At 40.3% G+C, this 23,659-nt stretch overlaps 1 protein-coding gene across 1 annotated transcript in view; it reads right to left on the bottom strand.

Annotated features, from left to right (window-relative positions):
* Positions 1 to 23,659, bottom strand: part of LOC102211565 (heterogeneous nuclear ribonucleoprotein C-like) — a 40,559-nt gene that overhangs the window by 12,247 nt on the left and 4,653 nt on the right. Inside the window, exon 3 of the mRNA XM_005752944.1 lies at positions 305 to 355. Coding sequence (XP_005753001.1) covers positions 305 to 355 — 51 coding nt within the window. The remainder of the gene's footprint in view (positions 1 to 304; positions 356 to 23,659) is intronic.

The following is a 23,659-nucleotide window of genomic DNA, read 5'->3' as shown; positions in this document are numbered from 1 at the left end:
GTGTGTGTGTGTGTGTGTGTGTGTGTGTGTGTGTGTGTGTGTGTGTGTGTGTGTGTGTGTGTGTGTGTGTGTGTGTGTGTGTGCAACTAGTGAGGTTGTGTAGGTTGTGTAGTAAATGGGTACACTGTAAACTGTAAGCAAAGACAGAATGACTGACAGCTGTGTGGGAGACAGCAACAGGGAGCAGACACTACCAGCGGCTGTCAGGATGACGAATCCACTTTAGCCTCTGCCTTTAGGCGCCTGTGACACACAGACAAGCAGTAAGGTGTATAGGCTGCCATGCATAGCTTTCTGGCAGTACCTGTCATAGTAGTCCTCATGATAGCTGTCATACTCCAGGTCGAACTCAGATCTGCAGGAGAGGTGGAGAAAAAGTCAGAGGAGAGATGAGGTGAATGGTCAAGAATTTGTCAAAACTACATGATGGGCTTTTACCAAAGCTATCACATTTTTCACATAACTGACAGCATGCTTGGTTGGTGTGTCAGTCTGTAAATGTAAGTCTTAACAGAGTTATACAGTACAAACACTTCATCTGGAAAGAATACAATGTTCATGATCTCCAGCCAGCCAGAAAAAAAACATCAAATTTGCTCTGCTGCATCATCCAAGGTGGATAATCCATAGAAATTGGATCGTGCTCCAACTGTACCACCCACTGAACACCTCTATGTGTAAGCTTGGTGAGGTAAGCAGTGATGCATACGTGTCAGAATGAGAGAGAGAGAGGAGGGAGAATCAGAGGCCGGTGAGTGATGTGACTGGAGTGAATGGTCCGTACCTGCGGAAAAGAGCAGAGGAAGTGGAGGGGGGAAGTGACACTAAGCCACTGCAATTTCACATTCTAGTGTGTCAGACCTCAGCATTCCTCCCTAATCCCTTCACAGAGTCACTAATAATCCCTCCATGTTGCTCATCCTCCCTCTGTCTCATTGTGTCTCTCGCTGACTCACTCTGCTATGTCTGTCTGTCATTTGTTTATTTATTTGTCATGTTTTCTCTCTGTTTAAAATGACCCCAGTCTCTCTATTTGTCTCTTAGTCAGCCTTATGGTTCGATTCAATTCAAATCAATTCAATTCAATTCAATTCATTTAGCGCCAAATGACAAAAGTTGGAAGGTAAATGCCCTACAAGAATATTATTAGTATTATTAACTAATTTATTTTATTTTATTTTGCTCTGCAAGATTTATTCCCAATATCACATCTATAAATATAGTCTCTTAGCAACTAATGTCATGGTCGTAGATTTTTTAATTTTTGACTTCACGATCCATTTTTGTTTGGAGATGAGATTTGTGTTTGATTTCTATTCTTTGTTTTTTTTGAAACAGAAAAATAACTCCTATATATTTAACCAATTATGTAAGACTTGCGTTTTAAGTTGTCCTTGCATTGGATTTCTGTGAGTTATGTTTCTCTTTAATATTTACCGTTCTATTCATACAGTTTTCAAGTGTTATTTTTCATGAGTTGTATGGATTCATAATGATCTCCATTTATATATATATATTTTTTTTTAAACTCCTGTTTTTAGTTAGGGGTAACGTTGAAGTTTGTATTTTAGTTAGTTCCATTTTGTGTTTCCGATCTGTTCCTTTAGTCTTGTCTCTGTGTTTGTCTTATCTCTTTGAATGTTCTCCTGCCTTCTTCTGTCTTCCGAGTCAAGTTAATCTTGTTTTCCTGCTTATCTGACTCATTTACTTCCCGTTTTATTTTGGTAGTAGTTTGATCTTCTGTATCTTGTCTAATTTTGTTTCTCCTGCTTGTCGTCTTGATTGTTTTCTTGATTGCTTGATTGAGCCGTGTGTGGGTTTCCACCTCTTTTCTCCATCCTCATTATCTGTTGTATACATTGTTTCAGTCTTCCCTTGTTCTTTGTTGTGTCGTCTGGGTAATTGTGTATTCCTTAGATCTGTAAAACCAGAATTCCCAACGTTTCATACGTTGTGTTCTTTGGATCTTGGACTTTCAAATTCTCTAAACTAATCAGCATAAAAAGCTCACCTTATGTTCTACACCTGTGTCTTGCATCCTGCCGTTGGTTATGCAATATAAATCTACAACACATGCAGCTGAATATGACTAACTAATTACTAATGACTAATTACTCCACTGTGATGACTTCAGTGTGTGCGGTAGATCAGAGCCCTTTTGCTAGAAATAACATGCTGTTGCAGCCAAAACCTACACTGTATGAAAACCAAGGCTGTGATGCTGCTAGCCAGAAACCCAAAACAATGAGCTGAGAGAGAATAAACCAAGTGTAAAAAGTTCTTTAGAGCTTAGCTGATTTATATTTCCGCATGGGTTTGACATCAAGATGGGTTTCTCTTATGTACCAGGAGTTTTGTGGTCCATTGTTAATATAAGAATATTGAAATTTATTGAAATGGGTGCAAGAAAACGTGGTGCATATGAAGATGGGGTATGAAATTGTATTAATTCATTCATTTGTGTTGTTGGCTTGTGCCATTTATGTATACCTTCGATTCGTATATCTCATTTTTTCAGGAGTCGTCACCAAAACCAAAGTCCCTGCCATCTGCCTATCTGTCGCTGACGGGCAGCTGTGGTTCTCTTGTTATGCAGCTAATCTCAAAGAGGAGGTGTTTTTGTGTATAAGGAGAAACATCAGGGGACTAAAGTGAGTGCCACACAGTCAGAATTACATACAAAGCAAGACAAACATAATAACGTCTCAGCCTTAGTACTGTGTGTTTGTGTGGATCTGAAGTGTAGGCTTATTTTGGAGGGAACCATAATCACATCTCCTCCAGTATCGCTCTCACGGACGCTTTTCTGTCTCATACCAGCTGGTTTTCTGAGCTCAGGAGACAGGAAACCACAAAATAATTCATAACATGTAATCATGCCTGAGCTGTACACTTGCCAAAAATGCAAAGCGCAATTTCAATCTAATTTAAAGATGGCCTTCTGTTAGCCTATTTGATATGAACAAGGTCTACAAGTTGTTTTAGTTCATTTTCTTAGGTAATATGTAATTCTCTGACATTTGAAGGTATAAAATTAAGAAAGCAATTCTAGTGAATTTGCCTTTTATCCTTGTAGCAGTTAAGGACGCACTGAGGACAGAGGAGGACAAAGGGAAGCAGCAACTCCACAGCTTCTTACCCGAACAGGGCTTTCTGTTCTCCAAGTGAATTCAACTAGACGAGAGAAAATAACAGCTATTCACCATAATCCCCACTGAGGGGGAACTAAGCTGCTGTTCACGTTCTGTTCGTTTCTTTTGCTGTGAGATTCTCTGGTTTACCTTTGGCTGTTTGCAAGTCTTTATGGCAAGTATTTCTTATTTGTTAAATCATGTAAATTGCAAATAGTGAAGGCCTAATTCAAAATGATTTTGAATTTGTTTTTGTTGATTAAAGCTTTTATAGTGTTTTATTTCCACTTGGTCACTTTATTTTGATCAATAAAAATTATCCTTTTGTTGGGTGTTAGCTTTTGTATTAGACAGTAACAACCTTACAACGTAAACAGTACGAGTCATACAGAGTGATTAGCTGTCACCTAACCCATAAATGTTGGATAATAAACTCTTTATTTATCTTGTAATAGTGTTTGGCCCATTAAAATCTCACCATACTGCAGTAATGATACACCTAGGTATTTTTTATGTTATTTAGCGAAGATGAATCTGTGACAGGTAAGCACAGCCCATTTAACCTGTAATTACATGCAAAGTGATCAGCCAAGCGCCTCTGCCAGGAGAGAGAGAGGCAGATGGACAGCAGGGTCACTGAAGGCTAATTAATTCTTTTTCATAATTTCTCAAGTGCCAAAGCAATCCATTAGACATGGCTGGCTATAAATCATTTTAGCCTCAACAAGCTTGCCTGGCTGCACGCGTGCGTGTACGTGTGTGCGCGCGTGTGTGAATGTGGAGATCAGGCATCTGTAATCTGTTTCTGTAAACAAAGCATCCCAGGGATTTCCGCCAACATAAACTCCCACCAAAGGCAAAACACCATCACAACTTAACAGATTCAATGGAAATTGTACGTGAGTATATTTTTGTGTATATTGTTTGTGTGTACTGTGTTTAATTACTAGTTATGTAGTTCAATTAATTTAGAACCAAATTAAGCAGTTTTTACATTTTACTGACAATCAGTTCTTGACAGTGGTGAGTGACAGTGACAGTGAAAAGAAAAACTACAACAACTTTGTCTAAGCCTTAAAAATAAGTCAAACATCTATTTTACATGAAATTTTATGCTTCATATTAACAGTTTTGATCACGATCTAGGTGTTAAAACATGTCTATATGTTTAGAATGAATAAAAAATGCATATTTGAATGCTTAAGTTTCATTTTGCTTCAAACTAATGTGTTTTCCATTTTGTTTATTTAATACAGTTTAATGTTTCCCCCCCCCTAAAAACGCCTTTGTACTTACTTGCATGTATACTAATTAATTAATGACTGCACTGGATTCCCCATCAGAACCTCCTTAATTTTCCATGACGCAGATTTAGGAGACATCTCTCATATTGACATCATTTAGTTGCTGCAGATTTGTGGATAACACTTTAATGGTGCAAAGCTCCCGATCTGGTGACTGTGGAGGCCATTTTACTACAGTGAATGCATTCTCGTGCTCAAGAAACAAGACAAAATGAGCTTTGAGACACGGTGCCACGTTCTGCTGATTAGCAATTTGCAATCATAAAGGGCTGGACATGTTCAGCAACAATACTCAGGTAGACTGTGGGATTTAAATGATGCTCAGCTGGTACTAAAGGGCTCAAACACCCCCAACACAATTACATGACCACCATTAGTGCGAGTTGTTGATACAAGAGTGGATGAATCAAAGCTTTTAAAGTCATGAAGACTCATTAAATCAGACAACATTTATCAAGTTTTGATGCACCGTTGTTACTAAAGCCTCAGTTTTCTGTTCTTAGTGGACAGAAGCATCATCCCAGGTGGTCCTCTGTTGTTCTGGCCCATCTGCTAAAATAGTTAGTATTGACTTCATCGTACGCTTTTCTCCCTGTAGAAATCATTATCAGAGTAACTCTGGCCATTTATTCTGGACCAGTCTGGTTATTCAAGATCATTCGTTTTTGAAATACTCAAACCATCCTGTCTTTTCCATTTACAAACTTCTTACTTGTAATCTTTATTAGTATGTGATGGAGAAATAAGACATCCTGATTAGAGATGCACAGACTGACCAGCCAGGGACTGGAATTGGTTGATTCCAACATTTTGACCTTAGATGGGTCAATCAGCCTCGTGCATGTCTGACTAGAAGCAAGTCCATTTTATGCATGCACACCACGCACACAGTGGCACAGGCAAACAGTCACATTCATACTGACACACTAACATGTTGTTAGCATGGAAGCTCTTCACTGTCAATGACGACACAAAGTTCTCCAAAGCAAACCACAGGAGGAGCACCACAAAAATGTCCATAGCAACAAACCTTTATCACACTTAAATCATTACCCAGCTGAACATGGGCAGTGAAAGAAGCCACAAGTTGGCTAAATCTAATTAAATGTAATACCATCCTGAGCTCAGAATCAGCCATAAGCCAGTAGCCATCGTAAGAGCCTCAGTATGAGCAAAGGTCAATGTCCTGTTATCTGGTGAAGTTATTAAATTATACTAGAAAATTATGTACATAACTTTTGTTTTGTTATATAAATCTACTGCATCATCTTTTGTTTGGTATAGTAAAATATGTCAGGTAAAGGTGGGTGTACAGCAACTCAGTTTCAGTTAATTGTTTCTACCTCTTTATTTTTACTTGTTTCAATGAGAGATCAAGCAACTTACTGCAGTTTGAAAGAAACTGTCAAGTATAATTGTTCATTTTGCCATGAAAACAATATTTTGTCTTTCCTTGCATGTGTTCAGTTATAGTTAGAAAGAAAACTGGAATCAATTTAGGAAAAGAAAGGAAACCTCTAATTCTGGTGTGTCGAAAAGTTTAAATAATGATGAAAAAACTTCTTTCAAGTGAGGATTTAAATGGATGGAAGACAAGAATCTTTTTATGAGCCTGTCTCTGATGCTTGTAGGTGTCGTTTCCCCCTAATGGCTCAGCACTGACTCCCAGAGCTCCATATCATTTCTGATGGAAAGGCAAAGGTCAGCTAGGTTATTATTGTACACTGGGTATGTCAATGTGTAGCGCAGTGAAACATGACAAAAACGTAGCTCAAGGAACCCGAGGACAGACTACTAAACTGTAGGGTGGTAAACATCCCAGACAAGCTCACGTTAATGTAAATCACAATTCTTAAGAATACTTTTTTTCAGTGTAATTGCAATTTTTTGTTAGTACAGGAGTCCAGTTAACATTACAATTACAAAACATGTAGAATATGGAAAAACTAAGTCTTATTTATTTGTCTTGTTGACATTTTGCATAATAAGAATTGCTAGTTCAGTAGTTACCATGCCCCCCTACTCAGTTACAGTGAAAAATATGGAAAACAAAACACAGCTGAATAATCAAGAGGGAACACATTGCACAGCCCACACCAACTCAGGGAGACTGGAAACAGCAAGCAGTGAGGAAGAAATGAGATTACTCTGTGTAAAAACTATCACATAGGAGTTTTCATTATGCCCTGCCACAAAAAAAAAGGGGGGGGGGGGCACTACAATCATGCTCATGGACTGACAATGAGAGGAGACACAAAGAGAGAAAGAAAAGAAAGAGAAACCATGATATATTAAGGGTGAGCGTGATGAAGATAAGAGCAGAGAAGCTTTGACGGGGGAGGAGGGGAAGATGAAGGGAGTGCTGGCAGCTTGTTCACCCTATCAGGCACTCTCTAAGGATGGACTCTGAGCTAATCTACTCCCTCTTTCGCTTTCATTTAATCACTGTCACTTGTATTCTCTCCATTCCACTCACATTTTTAATTTATTTCTCTAAGTCCTTTTTAGTTTGTAAAATGCATCTAAGATACTTCAATATAATGGCTTGCTTTCAACATACAGAGCCACATCTACTTATACTGTATATATACACGAACTATAGAGCAATTTTATTTGATTTCTGATGGATTTATATAATGTGGTCAGTTTAAGCCTGTGCAGAGATGACAATCATTGCCAACTGTTCTGCATAAACTACAAATATGTGCCTATTTGATAGATGCAGCATGCACAGTTAATTATGCTTCAAACTGTTATCAGTGTTGTGGCTTTTGCACTTGGGAAAAAAATGAATAACTGCCAAGAAAATTGCCATTGGTGCATCTCTATAAAATAGCACTCAAGCTCTTTTTATTACTGAGCAAAGTTGTTGTCACATTTGCTGAAAGTAGTTTGGCAGTGTCTTGATGAAATAGACAAGGCAGTTACAAAACCTGCATATAGCGTCAGCATTAACTAAAGTACAACTGCATGGTTCCTCTCCTTGTTAGCCTGGGGAATATAATTTAAAGATTATTTGGAATTTTGTGTTGTCAGACTGCAGGACAGTTTTTCAATTTTCCTCATCTATCACCTTTGTAAGCACATATTTCTTAAATGTGCTTGAGACTAGAATTAATGCCTTGCTACCTGATGGTCTCACACAGCCATTAAATACTAGTTTTTGTTTTGTATTCTAACGTTTTACTAAGCATACATTTCCAGAGAACCTATTTCAACATGCAGCAATCACACACCTTGCTGGTTCAATCAATGACATGCATTCGACAGTAGCTAATCAATAGCACATCACTGTGCAATCTACTTATGGACATCCCTTACTGCTTGGCCCACTGGTCTGCATTACTTGAATATACTGCCCATACTCCAGGATGGTTTTATACAGCTACAACCCAATGGTAACTCATTGAGCTCATAAATTTTTTTCAGGCTTTCTGCTCTTGCTCTTGACAAAGGCGGTCACACTTTTCTCCTCTCCTCCTCTCCCTTAGCTTCCCTGCTTAGCCTCTTATGTCCTTGTCTAGTCTCGTGGTTTTTTTTTTTATTACTTTTTCCCTGGAACACTCTCTCACAGTCTGTTCTCTAAAACCTAAATGAGGAATTATGGATTTGATCAACTGGTCCCTAAATGCAATTGACACCCCTTTCTCAACGAGAAGTTTGGGCTTGGGTGAGCTTGAGTGCTGAAGATATCTACCTATTCGGAACCATGATAACAGGGTTCTTGCTGATCGGAGCTGGCTTGGCCCTGACTTATCGAAGAATTAAGAAAGCGGAACTGGCTGTTCAGACCCCCACAAGGCTGCCCGCTGGGATTGAAACGATGGGAAGAGGCGTGAGTTTCTCAAAATGGGCTCATTGAGTGCAGCACGGATAAGATCTTGGAGAAGCTTACGGCTGCCGTGAATACTCAGAATAAGATCTCTGAGTGCAGACTGGATTACATCTTGGAAGGGCTCGCTTGGAATAACATCTCTGAGCGCAAATTGGATTACATCTTGGGGAGGCTCACTGTGGTCGTGAGTTCTCAGAATCGGCTCTTTGAGCAAAAGAATGACAACATCACACCACCTGGGTTGGCTGGAAGACTTTTTACTTAGCCTAGCAGGGTGAAGGACACTGTCTCAGCTGAACTCTGGACACGCACACACATACATATACACTGATATGTGCACACTCATCCCCCCTCCCTTTCCAAACGCCTTCGATGCTTGTTCCCTTCTGGGAACACGGCGGGTCTGAGCCTGCGCTGGAATGGTAGCGCTGAGCAGGATGGCTGCTGTGTTTGCTTCGGATTATTCCTCACCCCCCACCCGACCCTGTGGCTTGTCACGTGTTCCATAATGTTGTGCTGTGGACATTTATGTGCTTTTTTGTGCAGAAGAGTTTTTTTGTTTCCTGTTCTCATGCTGTCCTCCCAGGAGCGCAGCATGAGTAGAGGTCTCTTTTTTCCCTCTTGTACTTTCCCATTGTAGTGTATATTTCAGTGGGTTTTTTTCTGTAACACTATCGATCTCTGACCTGTATCCCCATGTGATGTCTGTGTTGTGTGTGTGTAAGGTCAGGGGGGTCCTATTTCACTGCACGGCAACCTGCACGTGGCGAATAAAGCCTTGATTGATTGATTGATTGATTGATTGCATGCATCAAGGTTAAATTATGGCCTGAGTGTATTTCATTCAGTCTTAGAAGTACAGGTAAACAGGCAAGGATTATGTGTCAGATTGCACTCATCCTTCTTGCCCTTTTTTTTAATAGCCCTGTATGGTTAGCAGTTCCTTAGGTTTGATTGGCAGTATCACCATCAAAAGGAGGTGCAGAAGAGTAGTAAATTAATAGATAGGAGCTGGGGAGTGATGCTGTATCAATAAGGCAGGAGCAGAGGTGGAGCATAACAGGCAGTTCATGTAGACGACTGGCACGCATCACTGAAGAGGAGACTCAATGAAGAGTGTCGTACAGGAGAAAGGCGCTTTCCCTATTTGGTCTTCCAGCCCAAATGTCCATCAGAAGTAATCTCTTATGTCCTCTTATAAGAGTGATCATCAGCGGTAAATTAACACTCACATCACAGAACGGAGCAATGCCACCGTTCCACAGCACTTAAACCAGAGTGGATAGAATGAAGGATACAGAGACAGTGAGAAAGGGTGAGTGGAGCATTTGTTAAAGACAGGAGGATGCGGACATTGGGCAGAATGAGTCAGATTCTCCCACAGCTGTCAGGGTGTGGACATTCCTGGCTGGGCTTATAGGATCAGCCACGGCAGGGGTAGGGCCTGGTATGGTTATTGTTTGATCGGTCATCCAGCTACAGAATATGAGCTGGAAGTTATTCTCATCCATTTTGGGACTTTAGACATATTACCAGTGAACAGCGACGGAAAGCTGACAATCAGATTCTTACATTTTGTGTTTTCCCACAAAGGAAAATGCATATATACATACACAACTGCAGATAGGCTTTGATCGCACAGTTAAAGACACTGAAATTAAAATGTCTGAAAGCTATAAAACACTATAGAGCGGATACAGTAGACTGGAACAAGAGAACTAGCAGGCCTGTGAATACGCCTAAAGAAAAAACAAAAAACATAATCTGCCTTTTAAATCAGATGGTTTTACAGTGCAGGTGTTTATTGTGATTAGATGCCCAAACAGCTTTTATACTAATTGCTCATTTAGCATTCAGTAGTAGGACAGCACATGAATAAATAATACTGTACATGTTTTGTTCTTCCAGACAAAACACTTCATATTCATATTCACTCTGATCAGGTGCTAGATTTGGCTGGCCTCTGTTTGACACAGAAATACAAAACAAGTTGAAGAACAAAAGATCAGAGACAAAAGCTTAATTTTTTTAAATGAGGAGAAGACATGCAGCGTACCCTGTGACTGGGTGAATTCTACAGTGGCTGTAGCGCGAGCGCGTATGCACCTTATGTGGGTGTAGGTATGTATACACTTCATAAATATGTGCATATGCAGATAAATGTGGCTTTAGTTCCACGTGTATGAGAGCTAGAAACAGTCTCTCCTCAGCAGTGTCGACAGCGTGGCCTGATCCTATTGGAGGCAGGGTGTTGGGAGAGGGATAAGTCCAATTCTTCTGCTTGACTTAAGACCATCTGCACACAGCTCAACATACAATAAAATAAGAGAATGAAGCTTCCTTTTAAAAAAAACAACAACAACAACAAAAAATAACTCTGAAAGGAGCTTTTGGATAATGGCTCATAAAGGAGTGTGAAGGAAATGGGGACAGGTCCTTGTTAACATGTCATCGGACTGGAAGTAATGTGGTGCATGTACCTCTTTGAAGACTTATGTGTGTGGCTTCTCTCCAGGAGGGCCAACTGCTTTAGTATGGTGTTATTTATCAAAAGCTCAGGGTCTCACTGGGAGCAGTAATTGGAAATTTCAGAGATCAGGCTATTTAGTGCTAATTAGCAGCATTACACGGGAAGGTGACAAGTGACATGCACGGCACCCCTCCAATCCAGCCATTACCCACAGGGGTGAAAGGAACAGAAATATCAAGACACTTCCACTAACAAGGTCCCCCATCAGAACTGACTTAAAGTGCTAACTTAAAAGGTTAACCAAAGCTGCCTGGAGTAATTAATCCTTCCAGCCCTTTCAACTCTGTCAAGCCCCTGCATCGTTTCCATGTTCTGAACTATGCTGCTGTCCTGATATTACTGAAGAATTAAAAGCTAAAAGTCAGTTTGGCTCAACTGCATAAAGGGCAAAGCAGCATGGTTACACCGAGCTAAAATTAACATCTTTGCTGTCTATCAAAAGAAAAGCAATAAAGACAAGGCGCTGTCATAAAAATGCAACAAAAATACAACAGCTTTCAGCGTGTGTGAGCAGCTGTGTCTAGTCAGACTTTTCACATTTAGCCATGGAGAAAACGCAGTCAGCTTCCACATCACCTAGCAAGAGAGGACATGAACATTTAGAGGATATCTAGGGCAAACGATAAGCTGCCATTCAGAAAGCCCCTCACGAGAGCCGTCTGTGGTTTTAACTGTGATCGACAGGACTGACATTTGCTGAGTCAACTTCAGACTGCAGTCCACGAACCTCACTGGACAAAATTTTAACCTCAGCTAACATGAGCAGTGCTCTGTCAACAACCTCCCTGTATCTGTCTGACTCTTGCTAACACAAAAACTAAAAGCGGCAGATGAATCAAGTGGCACATGTGTCTAAAAGGAGGGAGACAAGTGTAATACTTCAAGACATTGTGTTTGCACAGCTCAGAGACAAAGTACGCAGTATGGTGCTGTGGAAACCGAGTCGTTAGCAGAATTTTAAGGAAATCTAAGAGTAATGCAGCAGAACTAAATGGTCAAACAGACACTGTCGAAAGTTTTTAACTAATGCACAACTAATGATTACTGCATGCTGTGTGATTTATGTGGCTTTGCATTTGTGAAAAACAATTACACATACATTTAAAAAAATAAGGGAAATAAATTTATGTGACATAAGAGATTTTCTATAGCATTTTCTTTCATGTTAGCTTTCCCTTTAATATCTGTTTTTGCAGTGAGTCATTGCAGAAAATGTTGCAAAATAATGAACAGGACTGACTTATGGAAGAAATGGATCTGCCTTCCAATTTATTTTCTGCACTGTGCAGTCATCAAGTAATTTTAATAGCATATCGTTATTATGATGCAAATTAACATATGCACAGTCAAGAATTTTTAAACAGGGTATTCCAATAAATTTTAATGTACTCAAACAAAACACAAGGTAAATTTTAAAGGTGAAAATTCATGTGAAGTCTGTTCAGAAACGTGTGGTAGCCCACTGGTCTCAAAAATCCCAAAGAAGAAACTAGAGTTCATCAAACGGCTATTTTTAAAAAACATTTTTCATTTCTGTAACTAATCCCCCCCCCACCCCCCACCCCATAACATTAAGGCTTCAGAAGTCCAAATCAATAAACCACAAAGTGAAATCATGATAACTATGCCCATTTCTTATATACAGTCTATGATCTAGTCTTTTGAATCTTGCACCTGGAGCTTATGGTGAATCTGAGATGAACAAAAACGCATGTAGAAACTTGTCTGTACTGTTGTACTTAATACATACATGGCACACAGTGTGGTACTTTTGAGTTTTAGTGTTTCATCTGTCTACAGATAACCATGATGTTAGGTGCGTGTTATGAATAAAGGAATGTATTTAGTTGACGAATGACCCTTTTAAACTCTTTTGATGGAAACATCGATGTGGGGGAAGGTGTACGAGACTGACATTTGAGGGACTTTTATCTGCAGGTGAGATTGCAAGAATAAATGGAGTGTAAAGTTGAAAGGAGGAAACTTTGAAGTGTGTGCATGTGCATGAATTTGTTCCTCATGGGACCCCAAGGTCAAAAAAAAGGTTTTGTCTGTTTTTGGTTCTCATGAAAAAAGGATGTTATTTGGGAATTTTGGCAAAGGACAGGAAGCAACAAGATGTCCACTTAAAGATGCGATTAAGCTGGCTTTTCGGTTTCCACCTCTTACGGCATTTTACAGACTGAAAATAAATTATTTTGTGCAAAATCCTGCAACAAACTGACAAACAGTTTCGTATGCATTACTTACATTTCCATTGTTGTTCATCTGCAATCATGGGGGTCAGTGGGGTTACTAAAATACCGTAGTGCTCTTTGTAAAAACTCACACTTGTTTATATACTCACACACACTCACTATTCACCTCCTCTGTTCACCCCGCTAACCCCCATTACCTCTCTGTGCTGACAGTGAGCTTTTCAGGTCCAGGCGACAGAAAAGGGGCTCCTGCCTCCCAAACGCTGGCATGCTCAAACACACCCCTCCCATCATCACCCTCTCCACTGTACTCCCTGAGCCACTCATTGTTTGTATTGCTCACCTTTCCCTATCTGTGTGCCATTCTGCAGCTCTCATCAGAATAAACCTTGAGTAAGTTTTCTGTGTCTTCTGGTCCCTGGTAGCTACAGTCCTGCGATCCAAGAAGTAATAGGAAGTGAGACGCAGCAATACAAGGGCTGTGAAATGTACACTGATCAGTCACAACATTAAAACTACTGACACTTATGTTCTCATTACAACGTAATATTCTGCTTGGTAATCTTGGATTCTGTTGTTTATGTCGATGGTAGCCTGGCATGTACCACCTAACTTGCAATCTTTATAGATAAAGGATCCCCACCCAGTCGGTACACCACACTCTGACAGCAGCAGCCTCCCAGACCCTGCCCCACCACATAAAACTGCTCAGGAATGGGTCGATACTACCAAGAGCCCAAGCACTGACCCAGGGCCCAAAATGAAGGAATATCTGCAGGATGTGCAGAAGCCCACATGATGGTTAATGAGCGGGACCTACAAAACATTAGGCAAATGGTTTTAATATTGATGTTGACATGTGGATATTGGTCACTGGATACGCACAGTTGAGTATAAAAACATTATTCTGTGCTCTTAAGAAGCTGGACATGCTCCTGTGCTCCTGGACTGGATTTTCTAAGTGTTCCCAGTGATATTGACGAAAGTCACCTTTGAACAATTGTTTATATCGTTTTACTTTTTTACCAAGCCTGGAGAGGCAGCTTGCTCCCCTAAGCTGACTGACCGTCTAAATGCAATCCAGTATTGATCGTCCTTCCTCGGGCCATTCACACAGCCTTGCTGAGGACACATTAAATGTGTTATAAGTCATTAAGAGCTCCAGGTCTCAAATCTCACATGTCTAGGTTAAAATATATTGACGCAGTGTGCGCTGACAAACTTTGTATTTTGTGAGGCAGCCTGTAGGTGTGTGTGCTGACACCTGGATCGCACGTGTGTGAGAGCTTGTGTGAGTGTGATGGTATATAAGCCCGTGTGAATGCACAGTATACCCTTTCTGTACTGTGCTGAGCATTGGGGAGCATGTGTCAGTGTATGGGTGTGTTGGGTACATGCAGAGACATTGAATCTGTGCGTGATTGTGCTTGTGGTTTGCGTGTGTATAGGGAGCCGACTCGTCCTCTCGCTGCCCCGGGGGCTCAGAGCCCATTTCCTGTTGTGCAGCGTGATAAGTTTCCCTGTCAGATCCTCCCAGCACCACTATATTTCTGATAAGCTCCACTGCTAGTTTTCCCGACCTCTGGCACAGAGATCAATTTGAGATTGATTCAGAATGCCCTGCTGGGCCGAACTGGAAGATCAATTTGAGATGGATTGTTCATGCCAGGGGGCCAATGACACGCAGTGCAGTGCTCACTTGCTTTCTCTCCTTTGCTTTCTTCACCCCTCGCTCTCCCTGAATGCTGTTATTTCTTCCTCTCTCTGCATTTTTCTCTCTTACGTACCCGTCTCCCAATTGTTTCACACTTGTCTTGTTACGGTATTACACCCTGCCTGTCTTTCAAGTTTCTGCATCAATCTTTATTCATGCCTCCTTTTTTCCACCTGCTTGCCTTACATTCTCCTCCCAGTGTGGAGAATGCTGTGGGGATAGAGATGACTTCATTAGCAAAGGGGCCAGCCACGGTAGAGTGATAAGCCTGTAGGACAGGAAAGATAACTCATCTGGCCTGGTAATGCTCACAGCCACACAGTATATGGATATAAACCAACAGAAACACACACACAGAAAGAGATAGATTTTTCTTCCTGGTGAATATGGCCCTTCGTGCCATTATGCCCTGAGCCACCGGTGTCACCATTGCTGGCTCATGACCTTATTTCCAAAGAACATTGTGTCTGCAGCCAGCCTGCCGCTCCCTTGCTCCTTCCTTCGAACCGCTCGAACCCTATCTTCTATCATCTCTGTTGTTCTCTACTCTCTCAAAGGCTTTGTCAGTGGCCCTGAAACCAGCAGATGCACTTTCCTTCTGTCTCCATGGAAAGCGACCTTTTCCCCAACAGTACATCCACCTCTGACTGCACTGACCTTTACCCACAGTCCAGCCCTAGTCATCTCTCAGGAATGCACTGAAAACGGCACATCACACAGGTGCATTCATGCGGAGAGCAAGCTGACAAAGGACAGAGAGAAAAGCTGGACACAAAAATGAAAATGACAGTTATGTTGTAAAATTGATGTTCACGTGGAAAGGGGAGGGAACAGTAGGCTTTGATGAATAGTTAGTGGGCTGTTTTTTTTTCCGAGGCACAAGTCAAGGCTGCCACCATGGTCTCTCACTCACTCTCTCAGACAGTCAGACTCTCCTCCCTTGTCACTTTGTCGTACACACTAAAAGAAACGTGGTTGTGATGAGAATAAAAAGCTTCACAAAGAAGTTCGCGCTACTTTTACTTGTCCTGGTTAGTCGCTGCTGGACACATGTCAGAGGTTATGAAAAAATGCAACAAGTGCTTTGTTCAAAATCTACTAACGTCTAAAGTGACTAATCTGTGTTTATTTCTGTCAGCATTTTGTGTAATGTTTTCAATATAACAGATTTCCACTTTTTCACACGAGCGTAAATGAGTTGCACACAAGTCTTCAGCACTTTAAATAATGCAGTGTTCAGGATTTGACACAATTAATACTCAAATCTTCTCGATCTGGGAATGAGCCGTGATATCAAAACATGGAGACACACTCAGCGAGCCTCGCACTCGACTGGCCTCATCGTCTGGCAGAACAACAACAACGCTGCTCACAAAGAAAACACGGATGCATTAGTCACACAGACAAAGAACTTCCTCCACACTTGATTTAACTTAATTTTTCCAAGGTGCAGACATAAGCAGAATATTTGTCCTATTTGTAAGGATAAATTAAATAGCGAGAAATCCATCACTGTAAACTGGAATACACAGCAAAGTACTTTTTAAACAAATGGACACCAAAGCAATAGGTGAGCTATTTTCTTTGTTAGATACTTTTTGAATGCAGATGAAAAACATCCAATATCATATCCCTTGCTCAGTTACTTTTTGCAAAGTTAGCAAGGACAGGGCAACTACTTCGAGTTTATGAAAGGAAATAAATGTTATTTTACCCCTACCATGCATAAGTCACACAATCTCAGATATGAGCTCACACTAGTCTTGGGCATAGATCAGGAACAATGATATCATGTCAATTCTAAACCCAAAGCCCACGCTGGGAAGAACACAGGAGGCGGTGTAATCAGGTTTTGCATCTATTTTACATATTTATTTCTCTTTATATGTTACAAGTGACAGAAGTCTGTTTTTTGCATTTCTAATAAATGTGAGGCCTTTTTTTAGTTTCTCATTCTGTGCAAACTGCACTCCTCTCTCTATAAATAATGTTTACAAATGTCATTTTAAAAATTGATTACAATGTGTTGTGCGCACATTTGGCTCTGGGTAGGGATCATAACAGCTGGTAGTCAGCTGCGTTGTGACAATTGAGAGACACAGAACTGTATCCAGCAGAAAGAGGTCATTCTTAAAATCGGCGAACATTGACAGTGCCTCAGTTTGCCCTTTGCTTTTGCACTGCTGGTGGATTTACAGATGTCAGCCAACCGAGCCTAAGGCAAGACCCTCATATACAAACTGTCAAAACAAGTGCTGCATGGAAACAAATGAGGAGGAGGAGGATATTGTTTTTAAGATTCAAATGTAGGTTTATGGGTTATTTCCAACACTGCCGTCTTGAATGACAGCTTAAGCTTTATGTCATCTGTCTTTTTTAAGAGTTTTTATTGGTCTTTCATGCTGTAAAACTAATAGTGCACGCCATGCACAGTCAAGACAAGTATGTTTAATTGAAAGCTGTAATAGGACGTGGCTGTGTAGTGTATATATCCTACCGAATGTTTGGAATTTAATATTCATCTTTGTTTGTTTTCTTTAAAATAACTTGGTTTAAACCTGTCTGCTCGTTCTTCTTTCCCCATCATCAGAGGTGACAAAAGTACAGACATTCAGTATTTAAGTAGAAGTACAAATACTTCTGTTAAAAAATACTCAATTAGAAGTACTTATATTTACTTCAAATCGAGTACAACTTATTTAAAAGGCTCTGAAATGTACTCAAAGTAAGAAAGCTCTTTTGAGGACACTTTTACAAGCTATTTTTGTGCGATGCCATCTGAACCTCATACTATAATAATTTCACAAAATTCTAAAAGCACATGAGAAGACAAACGTTATTTTAGTCCAAATTTAAATTCTAATGAATGTACCCGGCTTGAATCAGTTATGTAGAACATGAGGCTAGAAGAAAAGGAGAATTAAAAATATATATATTTTCTGTTGCCTGTGAAATGAGCACAGTCAGGGTTAAAGGGGGATTCAGTGGGTGGAGGAACCTTAAGATCGACTGCAGTGGTTCCACGTAGGGAAAAGAATCACATCCCAGAATAACTTCTATTGTAAGATCCATTCGATTTTAGATGTACAGGCTGTGATCAGCTGACCTGAGGTTTACTGTTTACTCTTTGTGGATCTACACAACTGAATTCAACAAGATGTCAGCAGATGTTTCATGAATGGTCTTTGCTGATTTCCATCCTCTACACTGACAGTTCAATGTTTACACTGTCTTTATACTTCGTTCAGTGAATGAATCTAAGCATCATCAGCTTAAATTCTAATTCATCTCTGCAACACTTAATCTAGCCTAACTCTGACCATGAACACCAAAGCCGCTGTGCACCAGTCACACACTGTTCTTTGCTTTACAGCCATCACCGAACATTAAACTGCAACCTTTAAATACCACACAGTTAGTATAACTTAGTTTGTTTTCCAGGATGTTTCACAACACAACTTTACATCAAATACAGATCCAAAATCTGGTTTAACAAATGAGGTGCTATATCAGATACAACTTATATCTCTCTGTAATTGATAACTTTGATTGATCTACCATTAGGATTGCTTTTCATGTGTTACTGTTAAAGGGTGCAGAGACTTGAAATAATAACTCCCCTCAAATGTCTTAAACCAAAGGTAACACGTCTGTTTTGAAAATGTAAGTGGTAGGAAATATAGATATTTGCATTAAAATGTAGGACGTAACAGTAAAAAGAAAAATAAGTACTCAAGTAAAGATACCTGAAAATCGTGTATAGTTACAAAGTATTTGTACTTGGTTACTCGCCAGCTCTCCCCATGTGTGACAACACATTCCCATTCATAGTGCCAAGCTTGGAGAGTACACCCAAGAGCCACTTTGATACATCTGTTCAACAGCTTCTTAACTCAAAAATCTAATCAGCCAATTACATAGCAGCAACTCAATGCATTTAGGCATGTAAACATGGTCAAGACAGCGTGCTGAAGTTCAAATTGAGCATCATAATGGGGATTAAAGGTGATTTAGGTGACTTTGAAAATGGCAGTTGTTGACACAAAAAACGGCTGGTCTGAGCATTTCAGAAATTGCTGATCTACTGGGATTTTCCTACACAGTCTTCTCTAAAGAGAACATATATTATTTTATGACACAGTTTGGGCCCTTTAATTTGTAGACAGAATAAGAAAGGCTGAGATGGTTTTTACATGTGCAAAAGAGAAACAGTGAAAGGATTTTGAATATGGAGCTGCCAGGCAACAGGAAAAAAAGGGTCCACAGAGAAGATTCATGGATGTAGTAAAGGAGGACATCCAGAGGGTTGGTGTGACAGAAGAGGATGCTAGGGTTAAAGTGAGATGGAGGCAGATGATCTACTTACGTGACCACTAAAGCTATTATACTCTGTTGCGTACACGGACAGGGACCCAAAATTAAGTCACAGGTACCTAGCGGTCCCTAGTGGACTTGTGGATGTGGAAAGCATAAAACCTGTTTAAAGGGACCAGCCAAAGGAAGAAGAAGAAAACTTTGGGCTCCTTAGTACCAAATGAATATTGTTTAAATGTACCATCTTCTAATGGCTGCTTCCAGCACGATAGCACACCATGTCACAAAGCACAGGTCATCTCAAGCTGGTTTCTTGAACATCACAATGAGTTCACTGTACTCATAGCCTACAGTCACCTCAATCCAACAGAGCACCTCTGGCATGTGGTGGACTGGGAGATTTACATCACTGATGTCCGTTGATGTCGACATATCTGCAGCAACTGTGTGACGCTATCATGTCAATATGAAAAAAAACCTTGAATTTATGTATTGATAAATTAGGGATCTCTGAAGGCAAAAGTGTACCTAATGATGTGGCTTGTGATTTTATAGTGTCACCATAACCAATAAAAAAAAAGAGCAACATTAAATGAAGTTAATAATATGACCTAAAATATTTCCTGTCACTCTCTTATCCATCGCCGTGCTGTCAAATTAGCTTTTAAGTTCTGGTTCACTGTGTATAACATAGGACTTCATCATCTACTGTTTCTGGCCACTTCAGAGTTCATATTTGCCCCTTCTGCCCCCTTCAGCGTCTTTGAGCTGATCTAACAGATGGCTCGCACTGTTTCCATCCTAACACCGACTCCTCTATGAGTAGCCCCTCTCATAATTAAAGAAGAAACCAGACGAAAATACCAGCGACCAGATGCTCAGCACATTGCCACTCGGTTTCAAGGCTACCCTCCTATCCCCCTCCTCTGTGCCTCTCTCCTTCCCCTTACCACTGAGAAAACCAATGGAGCAGCTAGTAAAATGAATACTGTAGTAACCTTAAGATAGACTGGACATACTTCGGGGAGAAAAAAAATTACAACTACAGCCACAAAAGTCTTATCACACATAACAAGGGGAGAAGAAAATATTAGTTAACATGACTATGCCTGTGTGTTATTGTTCCATCTTAATTATAACAGCAAGTGCTTTGAGAGACAAAGGCCAAAAAAGACTAAACAGCAAGCCTCCCTCCATCACCCAACCCAGTCTTCTATCCCAAGCCATGGGTTAACTATACATTGACCGCACACACACATTCAAGCACACATGCTCCTCTGAGACCCCTCATATGGCACCTGAGCCTTCCTATATGGGCCACACAGTACAGTGCAGTGAGCTTTGTAGTAATGCACTGGAGCACACAAGGGCCACGGCTGCAGCATCAACAGCATCTGGGTTGTGGAACATTTGCCACTCGCTACACCCCATCACTGCTTCCACAGCTGTGGCTCACCAATAGAGAGGACCTGTGACAGTCAGAAAGCATGAACGATAAATGATGACAACACCCATATGTTGCCAGGGTCGCTGTAGAGGAAATAGCCTGGGGGTAGATATAGTGCATGAGAGAATGGCAACAGGAAGAGACAGAAGAAAAAAAAAAAAACGTGCTTGATATCATGAGGCAAGAAATGACTTGCAGTGCATTAAGACATCAAATGAAAACCTTTATTGGGTTTTACTATCAATAGAGTTTAAAATTTTTATTGTGAGCTTCACAATCCAGCTTTCAAGCCATAATAACAGTTTAGAAAGAGTGGTAGGCTACATGGTTTTGGATGAGTAGATTACACTGCTTTAGCATCTTAGACATGACTTAGAAAGTTTGTTTGCAAAGTAATCTAGGCCACAGGCGAACGTTTGTTGGCCAGCGCTGTGAGAATAGTGGGAGGGAGTAGTCAGGGCACGCTGCTGCTAGCAGCACAAAGCAAGATTACTGGAGCCTGGACAGAGAGATTTTTTGGTAGCTGCCTCACAACATTTTCATGTGTAACTGTAGCTGTACTGCTCACATTTTCTTTAGAAATCAAAATATATACGTTATGCAGAGGAATTGTAAACACTGCCTTCCAGTAAGGCCAAAAGAAAGCATTTTATTCCTTTTTATTTTGTAATTTACTGTCATGCATTTGATTTTGCCATCAGTCTAACGGTTGGTAATTTTGGTTTGTCTTGATAACTGTTGATGGATTACCTTTTAAAATGTATGGAGAAAATTGTCCATATACACAAATCCTCATTGCATAAACTTTGTTGAATCTTCCTCTAGTGTCACTACGAGTTTGTGATTTGTCAGTTTTATTAAATTGTGTCCCTTTCAGGATGAACTGTAATAATGTAATCCTCTGACTATCCCAGCGTGTCTCAACTCAGGTACTTCTGTTAGCAGGCTGCACTCATGCAGTGCATTTTGTGAACATCAGCAATTTGATGCGTGTCTGACCATAATGCTAAATTCATTTCCAGGGAAGAGAACAGTTGTGTTTAATAAAACCAAGATGACACAACACGTGTGATGTTTGGTTTGAGTTGCAGGGCAACTTCCTTACATTCTGGTCACTCAGACGCTCAGGATGTTGGACATTTAACCATCAAGAAACCAGTTGCTCACCAAAACGACTTGTAACTAGTTGCCAAATACAAATAGAAAAATAAATAAATAAATGCAGTAATGGGCAGCCACTGATTTTTCCTACTCGCAAGGACACTGCTGTCCTATTTTTCCTTTAGTGTGACTGAGCCACTACACGCAATTAATCTTCTTCACGCTGGGTGAAAATTGTTTGGTGGTTTGTGCTATGTGGCTAGAAAAATGACCACATGACCACTAAGGGTGAGAAAAATGCAGTTTTTCATCCTCATGTTTTGTGACAGTTAGTTAGTACACCATCATGCATTCATGTACCCTTAAATGTGAACAGACTCAAAATAGTTTGAGTTCCACACTAGTTTGAGTGATGATCAAAACTCTGCAAAAATAATTACATCCACAAGTCTGTGCTGTAAGTGATATATGTCAGTATAGTAATCTAAATTGTTTATCAAAACAATACCTGCTTATCATTAGAACAGCATTGTCCATAAATACGCTGACGTGAAGATTAACATCAGGCTTAAAGCGCCACTGCACATGCGTCACAGAGCGACCCGCATGACTGTAATCATGTTTTTTGCATGTATTAACAGGCTGGATGTGTCCCGTGCTTAGTTTAGCCTGCTGGATGTGTCTATAAGCCTCAAACGACCACAGAAATCCAACGTCCTCTGCTTTAAGTCTATGTCATTTCTGCAAAATATCACGGAGGCTATATCAGGCTACATTGGGGTTGCTACCTCAGGTGTTTTCCACTGGGTGTTAGTCATCGTGAGTATGTGTGTTGTATGACTAACCTCATTAATGCATGCAGTGCTGTTGAATAACTGCATGGTGGAATGGCTGAATAATGTTTGGGGGTTCAAGGTTTAGGCAGGGCTGGTTAGAGGGATTGGAGCAGGGAGCACAAGCAGAGAGCTGGATTAACAGTTTTCAAGGACATGCTGTCTACATAATACATAATGACCCATATTGCACTATTTTTACATCTATACACCACTCTAATATATGATGAAACCAACAGAAGGACATCAATACAGCTGCCTTGAATTGAAAATCATCAGTGTGTATTGTGGAGCTGGAAACACATGTGGAGGCCCTGTTGCACAGAAGATAGAATATTAATGAGATTTTCTGATTGAGACCGAGACAAACAAGTTGGCCTCAATATCATTACATCTGTTAATATTCATTTTCTATTCTTGTTTGCATTCCTAACCTACTTTGCAGTATTTTTTTTTATCCTAGAGTGGACGTCCGGCAACATATTTTAAAAATTAATGTTTTTCTCATCTTAGCTTCTTAAATGTTAAAAAAAAACACTTTTGCATGCTTTCAGAAACTATCATTTAATTAGGGAATTTGGTGACTTTTTCTAAATTTCTTGGACTTTTCTATTTTGTTCCCCTTTGTTTTAAATTAATTTTGAAGGACATACATGGATTTACAGAGTACATACAATGAGCCATTACCAGTGAGTGCTACAAAATGAGGATCGACTCAAACTTAACAAAAAGACAGTACTCTCTGTGGTTTGTGCTAATAAAAGGAGCTTTGGCCTACAGAGCCGCAGCCAGAGAAAAATCTGCAGTTCAAAGAGAGAGTTCGAGTTGAGTAATGAAGCCATGAACGAATTCAAACAAGCCCACACACTGTCATCTCTTCCACTACCCCTCCAACTCCCTTCCCCAGCCATCTGAGCACAGAGTTTATGTTAGTGTAGCTGCACACCGCAGTATTGAACTGTCAGCAATAAACAGTAATCAGCTCCAATCATATGTGTGCACTACATCAACAGATGGATTCAAACATTGACTGATGGAGACAGCACCTCTGGCCAAAATCAATAGCAGCTTACATACACTGGTATGAAGCTAATAACAAATAATGCTGCATTGATTGGAAAGCTGAGGTGCAACCATTGAGTTACAGATAAAGGGCTGCAGCAAATAATAGAGCGCATGATTATCTCTGAGTGTTTGGGGGATAGGAGAGTGTTCCTGTGTGTGTGTGTGTGTGTGTGTGTGTGTGTGTGTG

The sequence above is a fragment of the Pundamilia nyererei genome, unplaced genomic scaffold (genome assembly GCF_000239375.1).
Source record: "Pundamilia nyererei isolate P.nyererei 1_Seehausen unplaced genomic scaffold, PunNye1.0 scaffold00392, whole genome shotgun sequence".
Lineage (NCBI taxonomy): Eukaryota > Metazoa > Chordata > Actinopteri > Cichliformes > Cichlidae > Pundamilia > Pundamilia nyererei.
This window is presented reverse-complemented; position numbering and strand designations above follow the sequence as displayed.